General features: G+C 40.4%; 1 protein-coding gene across 6 annotated transcripts in view; it reads left to right on the top strand.

The window, feature by feature from the left end:
- LOC122539986 (progranulin-like) overlaps nt 1-16898 on the top strand; it is a 106459-nt gene that overhangs the window by 52262 nt on the left and 37299 nt on the right. For all 6 annotated transcript variants that reach the window (XM_043675243.1, XM_043675241.1, XM_043675239.1 and 3 more), the window contains exons 6-8: nt 3569-3678; nt 4277-4424; nt 9234-9331. In XM_043675243.1, the coding sequence (XP_043531178.1) occupies nt 3569-3678; nt 4277-4424; nt 9234-9331 (356 nt within the window). The remainder of the gene's footprint in view (nt 1-3568; nt 3679-4276; nt 4425-9233; nt 9332-16898) is intronic.

Here is a 16898-nt window from a genome sequence, read left to right as displayed (position 1 = left end):
TGCTTTAGAGAGGTTGCAGAGGAGATTTACTAGGATGCTGCTTGGATTGGAGGGCTTGTCTTATGAAAAGAGGTTGAGTGAGCTCGGGCTTTTCATACTGGAGAGAAGAAAAAAGTGATGTGACTTGATAGAGATGTACAAGGTAATGAAAGGCATAGATAGCCAGAGATTTTTCCCCAGGGCAGAAATGGATGTCATGTGGGTCATAATTTCAAGAAGATTGGAGGAAGGTTTGGGGAGATGTCAGTGATGTCTTTATGTAGTGAGTGTAGGGTGCGTGGAATGCACTGCCAGCAGTGGTGGTAGAGTCAGATACATTAGGGACATTTATGCGACTGCTGGATAAGCACATGGATGGCAGTAAATTGAGGGGTGTGTAGGTTAGGTTGATCTTAGATTAAGATAAATGCTCGACACAACATTGTGGGCGGAAGGGCCTGTACTGTGCTGTACAGTTCGATGATCTTTGGTGAGTTTCTGCAGGATATCTTGGAGATAGTGTACACTGCTGCTACTGTGTGTTGCTTGGAGGGAGGGAATGGATGCTTGTGGATGTGGTGCTAATCAAGTGGGCTGCTTTGTCCTGGATGGTGTCAAGCTTTGTGATTGGTGTTGAAGCTGCACCTATCCAGACAGTGGGCAGTATTCCATCATACTCGTGACTTGTGCCTCATAGATAGTAGATGGGCTTTGAGGAATCGGGAGATTCCACAAGATTCCTAGCCTCTGATTTGCATGTGTAGCCATTGTATTTATAATGGCAAGTCCAGTTCAGTTTCTGGTCGACGATAACCCCACAGGATGTTGATAGTGGGGGATTCAGTGATGGTAACACCATTGAATGTTATGTTGTGGTGGTTAGATTAACCCTTATTGGAAATGGTCATTGCCTGGCTTTTATTTTGGCTTGAATGTATTTGCTGTTTGTCACCCTAAGCTTGGATGTTTTCCAGGTCTTGATGCATTTGAACATAGGCTGCTTAAGTATGTTAGGAGGGAATGGTACTGAATACTGTGAAACCATTGGCGAACATCCCCACTTGATTGAAGAAAGGTCATTGAAGCAGCTGAAGATAATTTGGACTAGGACACTACATAAGGAATTTCTGCAGAGATATCCTGGCGTTGAGATGAGTGACCTCCAACGACCGCAACTATCTTATGTGTCTGGTATGACTCCAATTAGTGGAGCGTTTACCCCCAAATACCCATTGATTCCAGTTCTGCTAGGGCTGTTAGATGCCATATCTGGTCATATGCAGCCTTGAAGTCACTTTGGCCTTGCTTCTGGAATTAAACTCTTTTGCAGCACAGTGGTTAGCACTGCTGGGAACCCAGGTTCGATTCCAGCCTCTGTGAAGTTTGCAAGTTCTCTCAGTATCTGCATAGATTAAATCTTGATGCTCCAATTCCCCCTCCCCCAACCTAAAGAAATGCAGGTTATGTGGATTGGCCATCCCAAATTGTCTTTAGTGTCCAGAAATCTATAGGATAGGTGGACTAGCCATGGTAAAAACCCCATGTGGGGTTATGAGGACAGGGTGAGTCTGTGTGGGATGCTCTTTGGAGGGTTGGTGCAGATCCATTGGGCCAAATGGCCATTTTCTGAACTGAGGTTTCTATGATTCATGTTTAAACTATGACTGCAGTGAAGTCAGGAGCTGTGGCCCAGGCAGAACTCAAGCTAGGTTTCATTGAACAGGTTATTACTGAGCAAGGAGAAAGTGAGAACTGCAGATGCTGGAGATCAGAGCTTAAAAATGTGTTGCTGGAAAAGCGCAGCAGGTCAGGCAGCATCAAAGGAACAGGAGAATCGACCTGCATAAGCCCTTCTTTGATGCTGTCTGACCTGCTGCACTTTTCCAGCAACACATTTTTAAGCTTATTGCTAAGCAAGTCTACTTGATAACAGTGGTGATGACAGCTTCCATCTCTTTCCTGATGATCGAAGGTTGACTGATGGGGAGGTAATTGGCTCGGTTGAGTTTGTTCTGCAGTTTGTGTACAGGACGTATCTGGGCAATTTTCCACATTGTCGGGTACATACCAGTGTTGTAAAAGTAGTGGAACAGCTTGGCTAGGAGTGCGGCAAGTTCTGGTGCAGAAGCCTTCAGTACTATTGCAGGAATGTTGTCAGGGCCAATAGTCTTTGCAGTATCCAATGTCTCAAACTGTTTCTTTATCAGTGGAGTGAATTGCATTGGTTGAAGACTGGCATCTCATGGTGGGATCCCTGGAGGAGGCTGAGATGGATTACCTACTCTGCATTTCTGGCTAAAGGTTGCTGGAAATACTTCTGCTTTATCTTTTCCTTGGAATCTTGAGGAATATCCAATATCTCTTCAGTTAGTTTTCAATAATTAGCCCAGTTCGTAACAACCTTTTAGTGAGCAGAACAACTAATTAAAATGTTTGGTTTTACATTTGCTGAGCTGCCCTGATGTGCCTCAGTCACAAAGAGTAAAATGATACAGCCTTTGGGGTTGGTGTAATGCCAATGAAAGTTCTGAGCAAATGGTCTAATTCGACTGGAGCGAGGTGTGGGCAGTGAGACGCTTTTTCTTACTAGAGAAAATGGTTCTGGATAGACAATTCCACCTAAATGTGAGGCATTCATTATGAAATGAGGGTTGGAAAAGATTAGGACGGTGTTCCTTGGAACAGGGGTAACCTTGTGAGGGTTTTCAAAAGGATTAGTTTAGATAAGAAAAAGAAGTTCTTCTGTGATTAGATGATTAATCAAAAATTATAGGACGAAAATAATTCTGAAATATCTAGGTTGGAAATAAGTTCTTTTCCAAGATATTGGAATCTGTGATGCTGTACCCAATAAGATGGTGGAGGTTGATTGCATAAATTGTTTAAGAAAGAACATGGTCAGATTCTTACAAATGAGAAACTTAACCTGGGTTCTGTTAAAGAAAGACTGTATTTTCTGCCAGTTCAATTGCAGAAAGTGCTCTCAACACAAATGCAAGTTCTACCATTAAAAGTTAGTATTTTATAATTTAAATTTTCGGCTGGATCCGTATGGACCTGATATAACATTAACTAATTGATATCACAACCAAAGGTTCTCCACCATCGGGTTAGCCCAGAGGTAAGGGGATTGGAATGTGTGGACTGCAATGATGAGGTAGGTGAAAGTAAGTACTGCAGATGCTGGAGTTCAGAGTCAAGATTAGAGTGAGGCAGCAACAGTAGGTTTACCAATTCTGGTTCCAGTGCAGACCTGCATCGTGGTGACATTAGCAGCACCAGATTCTTGTTGAAGTACACTTTGAATAAAAATTTAAAGTGGGTTGTGTGGAAGTAAGGATGGCTGTTTTCTGTGCTGTAAAGTTTATATATAGAGAGCCAAACACAATCTGTTACTTCCAGATGGTCACCATGATCTGCCAATTGCAAGCATTTTTAAAATTGAATTCCTTTACCTTTCCTTACAGGGCTGACTTTTTCACAAGGAAGAACTATCAAGGTTACAACCTGTCTTTTTAAATGGAAACTGTTTTGTGTTGCTACAATATAATTATCATATAAAAACTGAAATGCCACATGTTGTTCACAGATGAGAATGAAAAAGCAATTATTTGCCCAGATGGAGGGTCTGAGTGTCCTGATGGCTCAACATGTTGCATACTTCCAAACCAGCTGTGGGGGTGCTGCCCCTTAGAAAAGGTATAGTTTGACCAATAATTTCATTTTAGCTCTGAGGTATTGTGTATTTTAACTAAATGATTGAGCATTCGAAACCTGTGTTGATAAATTGTGAAATGCAGTGCTATAAATCACTCAAATTAATTCAGTAAATTTGTGGACAGGCTATTGCAAAAGCCCAGCTGCTCAGGGAAGGCAACTATTTCCTATGTCCTATGTTACTCTGTAACTCTTAACAGTTTGACCCATATGCGACTAATTGTTTGACTGTCTGAGTTCCAAGGTAGGAAAATTCCAAAATAACTTTGCAGGAAAGCTGGTTAAAAAGTTTGTTTTCTGGTTTATAACGAACTCTTTTAACTTTTTTCATGCTTTCTTCTTATGAAAACGTAAAAGGGGCTAGTATTACAGTGGATAAGTTGGCTTTTAACTTTAATGGTGTGATGTTTAGAAATTTAGGAGAACATGTTAAAGATAGTTGCCGCCTGCCTCTAAAAAACTAATAGAATGGATTACGAAATATGTGTACATTATTTATCAGCTTTTTGATGAATAAATATTTCATGCTGGAAACACAGAATAAGCTCCTGTACATTTTGTTTAATCACTTCTTGTGTAGGCTGTGTGCTGTGAGGATCGTTTGCACTGCTGCCCTTCTGAAACCAGATGTGATCTGAAACAGTCCAAGTGTGTGTCTCAATTTGGTATGATGGAAATGTGGAAAAAGTTTCCAGCTTTCAAGAGATTTACAGTGAAGGATACTAAAGGTATTGCAAATTTTATTGTTATTTAGCCGCATAGTCCAAACTCTAATTAATAGAAGGATTCATCCAGATTAGATTTTGTTAATTATTAACCACAGTGGTTAGCAATGCTCCCTCACTGCACCAGAGGCCTGGGTTCAATTAACACCTCCGGCAACTGTCTGTATGGAGTTTGCACGTTCTCCCCGTGTCTGCATGGGTTTCCTCCCACAGTCCAAAAAATGTGCAGGTTAGGTGAATTGGCTATGCTAAATTGCCCATAGTGTTAGGTGAAGGGGTAAATGTAGGGGAATGGGTCTGGAGGGGTTGCTCTTCGGAGGGTTGGTATGGACTTGTTGGGCCGAAGGGCCTGTTTCCACACTGTAAGTAATCTAATCTAATCTAATTTCTCATAATATTGTTCACAATGGAAAATAAATTCTTAGGATGATCATTTAAATATCTTCTTTTCTGCTGATCATTGTTTTTGTACCTTTAATATGCTTGTGTCACTTCAGTAATTGAAGCCATATTGAGCTAAGACAAGGATAATCCATCTATTCAGTATGAAAGGTGCCTTTTTCCCTTGTAGCTCAAAATCAATCCAGATATTAAAATGAAGTTAGAGGGTCCAGTTATGATGGCATCCTGAGCATTATTGGATTGTCTGTGGAGATAAGATAGTTATGTTAACTATTTTCCAAGGGCAGCAGAAGACCAATGGATCAGCTGGTCTATGCATTTTTTTTGAGTTTGTAGTGAAAGAAACTACCAGTTGACATTTGGTAGCAGGTCAAGAGAAATGTGTATATGAAAAAATGTGCATGGGACTTAAAATGTTAATTGTTTCTCTCTCCAGAGATGCTGCCAGATCTAAGTTTCTTCAGTGCTTAGTTTTTATTGTAATCCATTTCCTTTCCTAGCTTGATAGGCTTAACTTGGCCAATTTCCTCTGAATGCTTCCAGTGAATTGTTATTCACCATATGTGCTGACATCTTGAGAGAAATAAACTATGGGCATTTCCTGTGGTGAGGGAGTCCTAAGCGAAGAGTATAAAGTTATAGTTAGACAAAGGCTTTTCCAGGGTGATATCAGAATTAGCACTTCACACACAATGTAATGGAGAGCTGAAACACTATCCAAAGAGCTGATGATGTTTAATTAGATTACTTACAGTGTGGAAACAGGCCCTTCGGCCCAACAACTCCACACCGACCCTCCGAAGAGCAACTCACCCAGACCCATTCCCCTACATTCACCCCTTCACCTAACACTACGAACAATTTAGCATGACCAATTTACCTAACCTGCACATTTTTTGGACTGTGGGAGGAAACCGGAGCACCCGGAGGAAACCCACACAGACACGGGGAGAATGTGCAAACTCCACACAGACAGTTGCCTGAGGCGGGAATTGAACCCGGGATTCTGGCGCTGTGAGGCAGCAGTGCTAACCACCGTGCCACCCACGGTTCATCATGAACTTCAAAAAAGCTAATAGACTTTTATTACACAGTCTTTTAAAAACGTTTCCTCTGTGTATCTTCTGCCTTTGCCACCAATAATAATTGAAGTGTTCACATAAGATTGAGCTCGTCTATTCAACTCCCTTTGCCGCTAACATTCATTCCTTGGACCACCAGGCAAAACATCCTCCAAGATTCCCTCAGGCATTCCTAGCCCTGAATACTCTTGTCGTTCCCTGAAGTCTATCCTGCCTCTGATCATGAGCTGATTGTTATGAGTCCCACTTCTTGCTTCTTCAAATGCTCCCAACAAACTGCTGATTCCTTTACTGATCCCAGCGTTACTTGATATTGTTAATGGTTCTCCCTGTTCTGGTACTGCTTCTCTCCTTCTCAAATTTTCCAAACATCAGTCCTCTCTTTGGATCAAAGGCCCGGAATGTTTTGTCCATTTTTGCAACTACCACCCCGTCACCAATTTCCGTTTCCTCTTGATTCTTTGAACATTCAGCCATCTTCCATAAGCCAAACCCTTCTTTCCTGGAATTTCATGTAGGAATTCCTCCAATCAAATTTCCATTCTACCATGTAGGAGCAAAATACTGCAGATGCTGGAATCTGTACAGAAAATAAAATATGCTGGAGATCACAGTGGGCCAGGCAGCAAGCATGGAGAGAAAGTAAGCTTATGTTTCGAGTCCAGATCACTGTTCTTCAGACCTGACATGAAATGTGGAGGGGATAGAATGGCGGGGGAGAGGGAGAGTGCCTTAGGAGAAAGGATGCTGATAGTTCAGATTAAAGGATTGGAATGTGTGAATTGCAGAACCATGGTGTGTCTAATTGCTAAACTGGAAAGAACAGCCAGTCCTGGTGACAGAGAATATAACAAGTAAAGCTAAAAGAAAGGGAAGGAACGGGAGTGGGTTCACAATTTGAAGGTTTTGAAGATGTTCCATTCCATCATTGTTGTGAAACAATCTTAACGTCACATATAACATCCAGTAGGAAAGGTAAACTATCCCTTCTCATCCATTGAGCCTTTGATGCTGCTGTTCTTTGTTTCTGCTCCTGAAACTTTGTCAGCTAACATACATGCGTCACTATTAACAGGACCATTGTTTCTGAATTACAACTGTGCCTATGCCTATGTCTAATATCCCAGTAGTGGATGAGGAGAAATTTCTTCTAACTAAATGTTGGGAGTACCAAAGCTATTGTCTTTGAACCCCACTGCAAATTACTTCCTTAGCCACCAACTCCATCCCTCACTCTGGCATCTATCTGCTACTGAATAGATAAACTTTTCTAGAACGCACACAGAATATTGGAAAAACTCAGCAGCTCTGGTAGCATCTGTGAAGAAAAAAACAGTTAACATTTTGCATCTGAAATGAATTTTCTTCAGTTCTTGTGGATTGCAGGAACCTATCATCACAAATAAACAGATTTCACAATAGGTGTCAAATTCCTTTCAAATTATGCAGCCATTCTGGTAAACCCCAGGAGTTATTAAATGAATAATGGCTTAGTGAATGAGGTAAATTTATTATTTCTTCTTGCAATCTGGACTTCAAAGAAACAAATACATTATAACCTATCAACTATTCAAACACTGTACTGCCTGGTTTCTCGTCTGCCACTTTCCAAAAACTTGAGCTCATTGAAATTTCTGTAACATGCACCAAGTCCCAGTCATCCATCGCCCTGTGCTCTAGTTAACTGATTACTCCATTTTAAACTACTTCCACTTGTTTTTGTAACTCCCCTCATGACCCTCTTTCTTTGTAGTTTTCCACAGGTCTACAAGCTTTGTCTGCGCTACACCAATTCTGGCCTTTCTCGTGACCCTGGTTTTTGATTACTCCATTTTAAACTACTTCCACTTGTTTTTGTAACTTCCCTCATGACCCTCTTTGTAGTTTTCCACAGGTCTACAAGCTTTGTCTGCGCTACACCAATTCTGGCCTTTCTCGTGACCCTGGTTTTAATCACTTTATGATTGTTGAAACTCTGATCTCTGAAACTTCCGCTCTAAATCTTTGTCTCTGCAATGTCCTTAATTCATACCTCATTAACTAAGCCATTATTCATTTAATAACTCCTGTACATGACAAAGTGTCAAATTTGGTGTGAAAACATTGGTGCAAAGTGCCGTGTTATATTTTACTGCCCTAACTGTGACCTATTATTATGGACCCCGTGGAGGTAAAGGAGTTCACACTGCAGAGCTGCCTTGCTCTCATCAAATAATGTAACAGGCTTGAGAGACTGAATGGCCTACACTTGATTCTGTGTTTCAGTTTGAAAATGGAAAAGCAGTTCTCAACATTTAACCTGACTTTTTTTTGTTGTTGTTTATACTAACCACTATAATTCTTTTCTCTTCTCTTGATCAAATTTTCTACCCTGTGGACAAAATTTAACTTTTTCAACATTTGAAAGAAATCTGCCATAACATCAATCTATCCTTTCACAACTAAACGTCCTCTGCCATCTAAAGTTAGCATTAGTGGGCTACTGTAGGGATCACTGCTTGGATCCCAGCTATTCACAATATACGTTAATGATTTAGTTTAGGGAACTAAATGTAAATCTCCAAGTTTACAGGAGACACAAAGCTGGGAGGGTGGGTGGATGAGCTGTGAGCAGCATGCAGAGATGCTCAAAAGTTTTGGGCAAGTTAAGTACATGGGCAAATCTATGGAAGATGATGTATAATGTGGGTAATTGTGAGGTTATCCACTTTAGAGCTCCTAGCAGTCTATAAATGATTTACCCGATAGAGTTTTCAGAACTAAGATTCACAGTTTAAGGTTATGGGTAGGCTATTTTGGACTGAGGTGGAGTGAAATTTCTTCATCCAGAGAGTAGTGAGCCTCTGGAACTTTCTGTCACAGAAAGCAATTGAAACCAAAGCATTGAATGTCTTCAGTTAGAAATTAGGTATCGTTCTTGGGGCTGAAGGGATCAAAGGGTGTGGGGGAGAAAGTAGGAATGAGGTATGAGTTGGATGATCAGCCATGATCATGTTAAATGGTGGAGCAGGTTTGAAGGGCCAAATAGCCTATTCCTGCTCCTTTGATTTAAGTTGAACATGGAACTAGGGCTAGATATTTCAATCAGATGAGGCTCAATTGGTCAGTCCACAAAAACAAATTGGTCGCGCAAATGAATAAAATAGTCGATTGCTTTCAGAGCACCGTTGAAGGAAAAATTATTGTTGAAATTACTGATTTTCGTTTTGTTCCCATGTATGTTGTGTATAATGTCCACTTATTTCTCTTTCTCTTGTTCCTATGCTCCACCATGTGACACCATTAGATTTTGTCTTCCATTAATTAATTATCTTATTTGCTTTTGTAGTTCAATATGTGTGGTGCAACGAAACAGTGTTCTGCCCTGATAATAATACTTGCTGTAAGCTTCCTTCAGGAGAATTTGGATGCTGTCCTGCACCAAAGGTAAGACTCAATTATCTGTACATTTGAAATACAATGGCATGCTTCAATCTTTCTCCGAGGGCCACGACAGTACTGCTACAACTCAGTGGTATTCAAATATTTTATCTTTTCCTGACACTGAGTTTAAATGTTGTTTTGAATAGAAGGCATGTACTTCAAAGATCCTTACTTGCTAGTTTTTGAAAGCTAATCTTCCCTTGCATCTATTTTCCTTGTCATTTAAGGTTGCAGATTATGAAAAGGTTGAAACTTTGGCAAGTTGTTTTGAAGTACACCTCGTTAATAGCACACTCTGCGACTACAATTGCCAGTAACGAAACAGTGAATGTTTAAAATGGGTATAAGAGGAAAGCTGAGATATGACAGACCAGTTAGCCTAGCATACGTGGAGGGGAATTATTGGAGTCTGTAAACATGTGGTAACTAAACAGTTCAGATTTTCAGTTAATCAGGGTGAGCAAGCATGGACTCATGACAGGTGAGAGCCCTTGCTGATTTTTCATCATTTTTCTTTTTCTTTTTTATCAATTTTGGTTTGGAACTGTGAGCTAAAAATGACTTAGGACTGTGGGTAACAGCTTGTGTTAAAAAGAAAGCAGACTAAACAAACTTTTGTTTATTTGTGAAGCCAGGCCTGAAAGTTGATTACAGGTTAGTTCCTGATGAAAAGATTCTGCAGATGCTTTGTCACCGTGGAAGGGCCTTATGCTCAAGCAGATAGCAAAAGTTGGCTACTACAGGTATAAGATCCTTTATCTGAAATGCTCGGGACCAGCTGTTTTTGGGAGTTTGGGATTTTTTGGTTTTCAGAATGTAGCCGTTTAATGGTGAAAGTTTTAAAAATCTTACCGGAGAAGTAGACTTCTAAGTAAGAAAGTGCTTGGCCACGCACCCCCATCGCATCTCCGTGACATGCATCAAGTGGGTGTTGACTTGGGGGTGTTCACTGAGAAACCCCAGACCTGTCAGTGCTTGGCCATGCCCCCCATGTTGCATCTGTATGACACACATCAAGTGGGTATCGACTTGGGTAAACTGTTAGCATGCCAAACAATCTTGTTAATGAGAAAACAACTTCACAAAAAAACCTTCAGATTTCTGAGCTTTTCAGTTTTTGGATGTTCGGATAAAGCATCTTGTACCTGTAATGAAACTCGTACGTGGGAATTGGTTCCAGCAAGTGTGGAAAAGACTTTGTGCTGAAGCAGATGGAGATAATGAATGGTAACAGGGACTTGTGGAGTAGACAGACAATCTGTCAGGGAGTGGCTAGAGTTTGAACTGGGTTTTGGGCAGTTCTTTCAGGAATAAAGATTCTGGCTGTTGATTCTGCAGCATGAAGATTTGAAAGCTTCCTGATTAACCTCCCATGAACAGCTTTTGGAAGCTCAGAGAATAGAAAATAAAGTTATAAGTATTGTAGCCTCCATCTGAGAAAACTATAAAGGGGACCCTAATCAACATCAGAAAAATCAACCACAAAAAAAATCTTTTATGCCTGTGGAACAATGCATCTTGAAAACCACTTAGGTAATCTGGCTAGTTTTGTATTTTTTTTTTTACTTATTCCATGACACTTTTTTTATCTATTTTTTGTGAATAGTGCTGAAAATAAAGGCTATTGGGTTTAAATGATGAACATTTTGGTTACTTTTGTTTAATTTTGATCTGCCAAAGTTAACATATTGTTAATAAATTGCTAGTTTTTGTTTAAAATGTAATGGGTGGCAGGGATTGATTATTTGCAGAATCTGAGATGGGTTATTCTGGTTAGGAACCTTGCGGGTCAATTTTGAGTGCTTTAGAAGGTTTTAATTTAACTGCATTGCAAATATAGAAGTAGAAAGGCAGATTTGGTTCAGCTGTCTGTCTCCATATTGTAACATAGATGATGCCTGACAAACCATTCTGAATTTTTTGAAGTGGTGGTGGGCAGGGGATATCTATGGATTTTGTTTATATGGACTTCCCAAGAAGTCATTCGTTCAAGTCCCGCCGAAGATGTTAACTAAAATAAAAGCCCAGGGAACTTAGGGTATATTATTGATACAGCTGGGAAATTGGTTGAGTTGCAGGCAACAGAAAGTAGGAATAATGGGTAGATACTCAAATTGGCAGAATGTAGCCAATAAGGATCTGTGAGGGTCTCAATTATTTATTAACATTTTGAATAAAATGACTTGCACAGAAAGTCATATATCCAAATTGAATGGCAAAAAGTTACGTGGTATTGTAGACACTGTAGATGGTAATGTAAAAATTACAATTTGTAATTGATAATTTAAGTGAATGGGCTAAACTGTGGCAGATTGAGTTCAAAGTAAGCATTTTGGACTGAGAAAGGAGAGATCAGGGTTCTTTCCGGATGGTATGAACTTAAATGCAATGGATAGCCAAAAAAAGGTTGGTGGTTCAGGCACAAGATTAGAGTGGTGCTGGAAAAGCACTGCAGATTAGACAGCATCTGAGGAGCTGGAAAATTGACGTTTCAGGCAAAAGCCCTTCATCGGGAGCCATTCCTGATGAAGGGCTTTTGCCCAAAACGTCAATTTTCCTGCTTCTCGGATGCTGCCTGATTTGCTGTGCTTTTCTAGCACCACTCTAATTTCCAGCATCTGCACTACCCACTTCTGCCTGGTGGTTCAGGTATGTGCGTCTTTAAAATGCCATGAACAGGTGCATAAAATAATCAAGAAAGCTACTGCTGGCCTTGATATATAGAGGACTGGAGCATAATGATACCGAAAGTCTGCTGTTGTTATACAAAACCCTGGTTAGACCCCACTTGCAGTACTGAGAGCAGATTTAGATTAGATTAGATTAGATTAGATTAGATTAGATTAGATTAGATTAGATTACTTACAGTGTGGAAACAGGCCCTTCGGCCCAACAAGTCCACACTGACCCGCCGAAGCGCAACCCACCCAGACCCATTCTTAGGCACCACATCTTACGAAGAATATATTGTTCTTGGAGGGAGTACAACATAGGTTTTCAAGAATGATACCTGGCTTCAGGTATTATGCTGTGAGGAGAGATTATACAAATTGGACCTGTTTTCTCTAGAATTTACAAAGTTAAAGAATGATTTGTTGTAGTCTTTAGGAATGGGCAGTGTATATAAACTATTTCCGCTGGGTGGAGATTCTAGAACTAGGGGGCATCATCTGAGAATTTGGGTTAGACTATTCAGGAGAGATGTTGGAAAGCACTTCTATACGTAAAGAATGGTAGATGTTTGGAACACTCTTCCATAAATGACAGGTGGTGCTTGGTCAGTTGTAACTTTGAATAGGAGAGAATTTTTTTTGTTAAGCAAAGGTATTAAGAAATATGGGCCAAAGGCAAGTGTATGGATTAGGATCTCCTTGAATGGAGGAACAGGCTCAAGGGAATGAATGGCCTTCCCTGTGAGTGTTAGAACTGCACTCATCCAGACCAGTAGAAAGAATCACACCATGACTTGCACATTTCATTTGATAGGTAGGCTTTAGCGAGTTAGGTGTTGAGTTATATGCTGCAAAAAAGCAGGCCTCTGATCTCCTTTTATACCCTAGATGGGCTGGGTTTGTGGTCAACGGTGATATCCTGCATGGCAGTGGTAGGGGAGACTTTTTTTTATACTTTTGTTGGAGTTGGTTATTGCCTGATATTCGTATGATGTAAATGTTACCTGCCACTTTTCAGTCCATGTGGCTTTTTTTCTGCCCAAAATGCACCACTTCGCATTTCATTAATGTAGTTATTGTGGGTATTAGTTTACTAATGACACGTCCTTTCTGCAAGCTTATCAAGACTGTCTGTTATTGCAGTCCTCCCTGTGTTAACTGTACTGACCTCCCCAATTCATTGTCCCCATTGGTGGGCGGCATGGTGGCACAGTGGTTAGCACTGCTGCCTCACAGCGCCTGAGACCCGGGTTCAATTCCCGCCTCAGGTGACTGACTGTGTGGAGTTTGCACATTCTCCCCGTGTCTGCGTGGGTTTCCTCTGGGTGCTCCGGTTTCCTCCCACAGTCCAAAGATGTGCAGGTCAGGTGAATTGGCCATGCTAAATTGTCCGTAGTGTTAGGTAAGGGGTAAATGTAGGGGTATGGGTGGGTTGCGCTTCGGCAGGTCGGTGTGGACTTGTTGGGCCAAAGGGCCTGTTTCCACACTGTAATGTAATTAAAAAAAATGATGAATCCAAACTGTTTCCTGTAGATGGTAATTAACAGTGGTTTCAGCAGCTATTATTGTGGAGCATGGAAACAGGAGTAGGCCATTGTGGTTGCTCAGCCTTTCAATTCGATCATGGCCGATCATTTACCTCCTTGTAATTTAACTGTATCACCTCCCCCATATCCTCCTATCCATTGACGTTATTGCCTCAAAAAATCTAAGGATTTCTGTTTTGAACATGCAAAGTGATCAAGTTTCTTTGGCCCTCTGGATCGAGAATTCCAAAACATCACACTCTGATGTATTTCCTCCGCATGTCAGTCTTAAGTGGCTTAACAGCAATCCTGGATTTTGTTCTTTGATTTAACCAGCCAGAGAAATATCTGTGAGCTACCATGTTGTGCTCTGTAAGAATTTTCTAAGTAACTGTCACTTTTGACCACTTACTACATTCAATAAATAGTTTTATTTAACCCTTATACACTGTTTTGTGGCCAGCTGGCTCTTTATTCTGTTTCTTATCTCTTGACTCCACATATTTTGGTCTTAGTCTTGAGTTTACCATAGACACCAAGTGAAATGCATTTTACTGTGTTTTCTTTACCATTCACAGAATCTGCTGGCTTAGCCAGCATTTATTGTGACCCTAATTGTCTTTGCGAAGATGGTGCTGAGTGCTGCATTGAACTCCTATGGTTCACATGGTGTAGATAGAACCCTGTCCTGCTAAAGCAGTTCTACATTTTAGACCTGGAATAGTGAAGGTTTGGCAATGTTATTCCTGTGTTTCTGTCGTGGAGTCATACAGCATGGAAATAGGCCTTCAGGCCCAACCTGTCCATGCTGACCTGAAACGAACTAGTCCCATTTAGCTGCACTTGGCCTGTATCTCTCTAAATCTTTCCTATCCATGTACCCTTGTCCTTCTAGATGGTGGAGGAAAATGCAATTGAAGAGGCTTTGGTGAGTTTTGACAGTGTATCTTTCTTATAAGTGGTGCATACTACTGCTTCTGAGTTGGTGGTGGGGGTTAAATATTGAAGTTGATGGACGGGCTGCAAATCAAGCAGGCTGCTTTATCCAATAAACCATAAGACGTAGGAGCCTAAATCGGCTATGGCCCATTGCATCTACTCCACCACTCAATGAAATCGTGGATGATCTGATGATTCTCAACTCCACTTTGCTGCCTTAACCCCATAACCCTTTATTTCCTGAATGATTAAAAACTATTCTATCTCAGCTTGAATATACATAGCAACCCAGACTTAACAGCCCTCTGTGGGGAAAGAATTCCACCGATTCATCATCCTAAGAAAAAGTTTCTTCTTATCTCTCTCTCAAATGAGTCACTCCTCATTCAAGGGTTATGCTCTCTGGACCGAATTCTCCCACAGGGTAAACAACTTCTGAGCATCTACCCTTTCAAATTCCTCAAAAGCCTAATTATTTTTTTAAAATAAGGAGCCTTCTTATTCTTCTAGACTGTAATGAACGCAAGCTTAATCTGCCAAATCTCTACTCTTATAAAAATCTCGAAGTTGGGGTCATCCTGCTCCAACAGCAATATGAATTTCCTTAGATATTAGGACCAAAATTGTCAACAGTATTCCAAATGTGTTATGACTCATGCTTGTACAGTTTTAACTAACCTTCCTATTCTTGTTCTCTATGAGAAAAAGGCCGATTTCCATTTGCCTTCCTTATGATGTATAGAACTTGAAACAACAGCTTTTTATGATTCATGCACTAGGATGCCCAAATTCCACTGTACCACAGCTGTACCACAGCTTTCTGCAGTCTTTCTCCATTCAAGTGACATTCCGCTTTTCAATTCCTGCCAAAGTGCATAACCTCACTCTTTCTCATATTGTATTCGATCTACAAAGTCTGTCTATACCCCTCTTTATACTCCCATGGCATCCTCATTACTTGTCTTTCCACTTAATTTTGTGTCATCCACAAACGTGATGTTAGTACATTTACTTCCGTCTTCCAAATCATTAATATATCTTGTACGATTGTGGGCCCTGCACGGATTCCTTTGGCACTCCATAGTTGCAGGTTGCCATCCTGAAAGTTTCCTCTTTATCCCAACTCTGTTTTCTATTTGTTAGCCCATCCTCTAACCATGCTAATAAATTACCCCAAGCCATGGGCTTTTATCTGAAGTAACCTTTTGTGTCATACTCCGTAGAATGCTACTTGGAAATTCGAATATATTCCATATAATGGTTAACCTCTATCTACCCTGCTTGTTACCTCCTCAGAGGCTTTAATAAATACGTCAGGCATGATTTCCTTTCATGGAGCCATCCTTGCTCTGCTTGATTGTTATGGCTATCTAAAAGCTCTGTTATTATATCCTTTATAATCAACTCATTTATAACATTTTCCCAATGATTGATATTAAATTAACTGGCCTGCAGTCTCTTTTTTTTGTCTTTCTTTCCTTTTTAAATAAAGGTGTTCCAATGACAGTTTTCCAATCCTCTGGGACTTATTCTGAATCTAAGGATTTTTGGAAAATTACTACCAATGCATCTCTTATCTCATTAAGTCCAGGGGACTCATTGGCCTTTAGCTCCATTAGCTCCCCTGGTATTTGTTTCTTCGAGTGATAGTTCGTACTTACTTCGGTATTATTTGCTCAAGTTTTGACAACTTTTAAAGCATTGAATTTATCACTAACTTTTGGTACACAAATGTTTAGTATGATATGGCTAAATGTAAGATTGTTGACTTTGGAGGGAGAAATAGGAAGGCACATTATTCTCTTAATGGAGATGTTTTGAGAAAATGGAAGGTGTTCTTGATCACCAGTCACAAAGTGAGCATGCAGTACAGCAGTTGGTGAAAAAGGTCTTCATAGCAAAATGATTCAAAGACAGGAACAGAAATATCTTGCTGCAATTATGCAGGACCTTGATGAGACCCACCCAGAGTATTGTGTGTGCTGAATGTCAAAGGCCAATAGTTAGACTCTTGCTTATTGGAGATGGTTATTGCATGGCATTTTTTGTGGTGCAAATGTTACTTGCCACTCACCATCCCAAGCTGGAATGTTCTCCAGGTCTTACTGTATTTTGACACAGACTGCTTCAGTATCTTAGAAGTTGAAAATAGTCCTGAACTTTGTGGTAATGTGATGGTGTAAACTTCAGAAAGTTGATAACTGGTCATGAATTGAAAGAAACAACAATAACTCATTCTGGGATAAACTGTTAAGAGTCCAGGACAAACTGTTATTCCAGAATTGAAAGAAATTCGCCATGCCTGGGAGAAGAAGTCAAAGCTATGTAAACAACTTCTAACACTTCCTGATAAATGCCTGCTGTATAGCATGATCTCAAGAGTTAATAACAGGAAAGCTGTGCCTTTGAAAAGGCAGTTGATGCCAAATGTAA

The sequence above is a fragment of the Chiloscyllium plagiosum genome, chromosome 33 (assembly GCF_004010195.1).
Source record: "Chiloscyllium plagiosum isolate BGI_BamShark_2017 chromosome 33, ASM401019v2, whole genome shotgun sequence".
Lineage (NCBI taxonomy): Eukaryota > Metazoa > Chordata > Chondrichthyes > Orectolobiformes > Hemiscylliidae > Chiloscyllium > Chiloscyllium plagiosum.
This window is presented reverse-complemented; position numbering and strand designations above follow the sequence as displayed.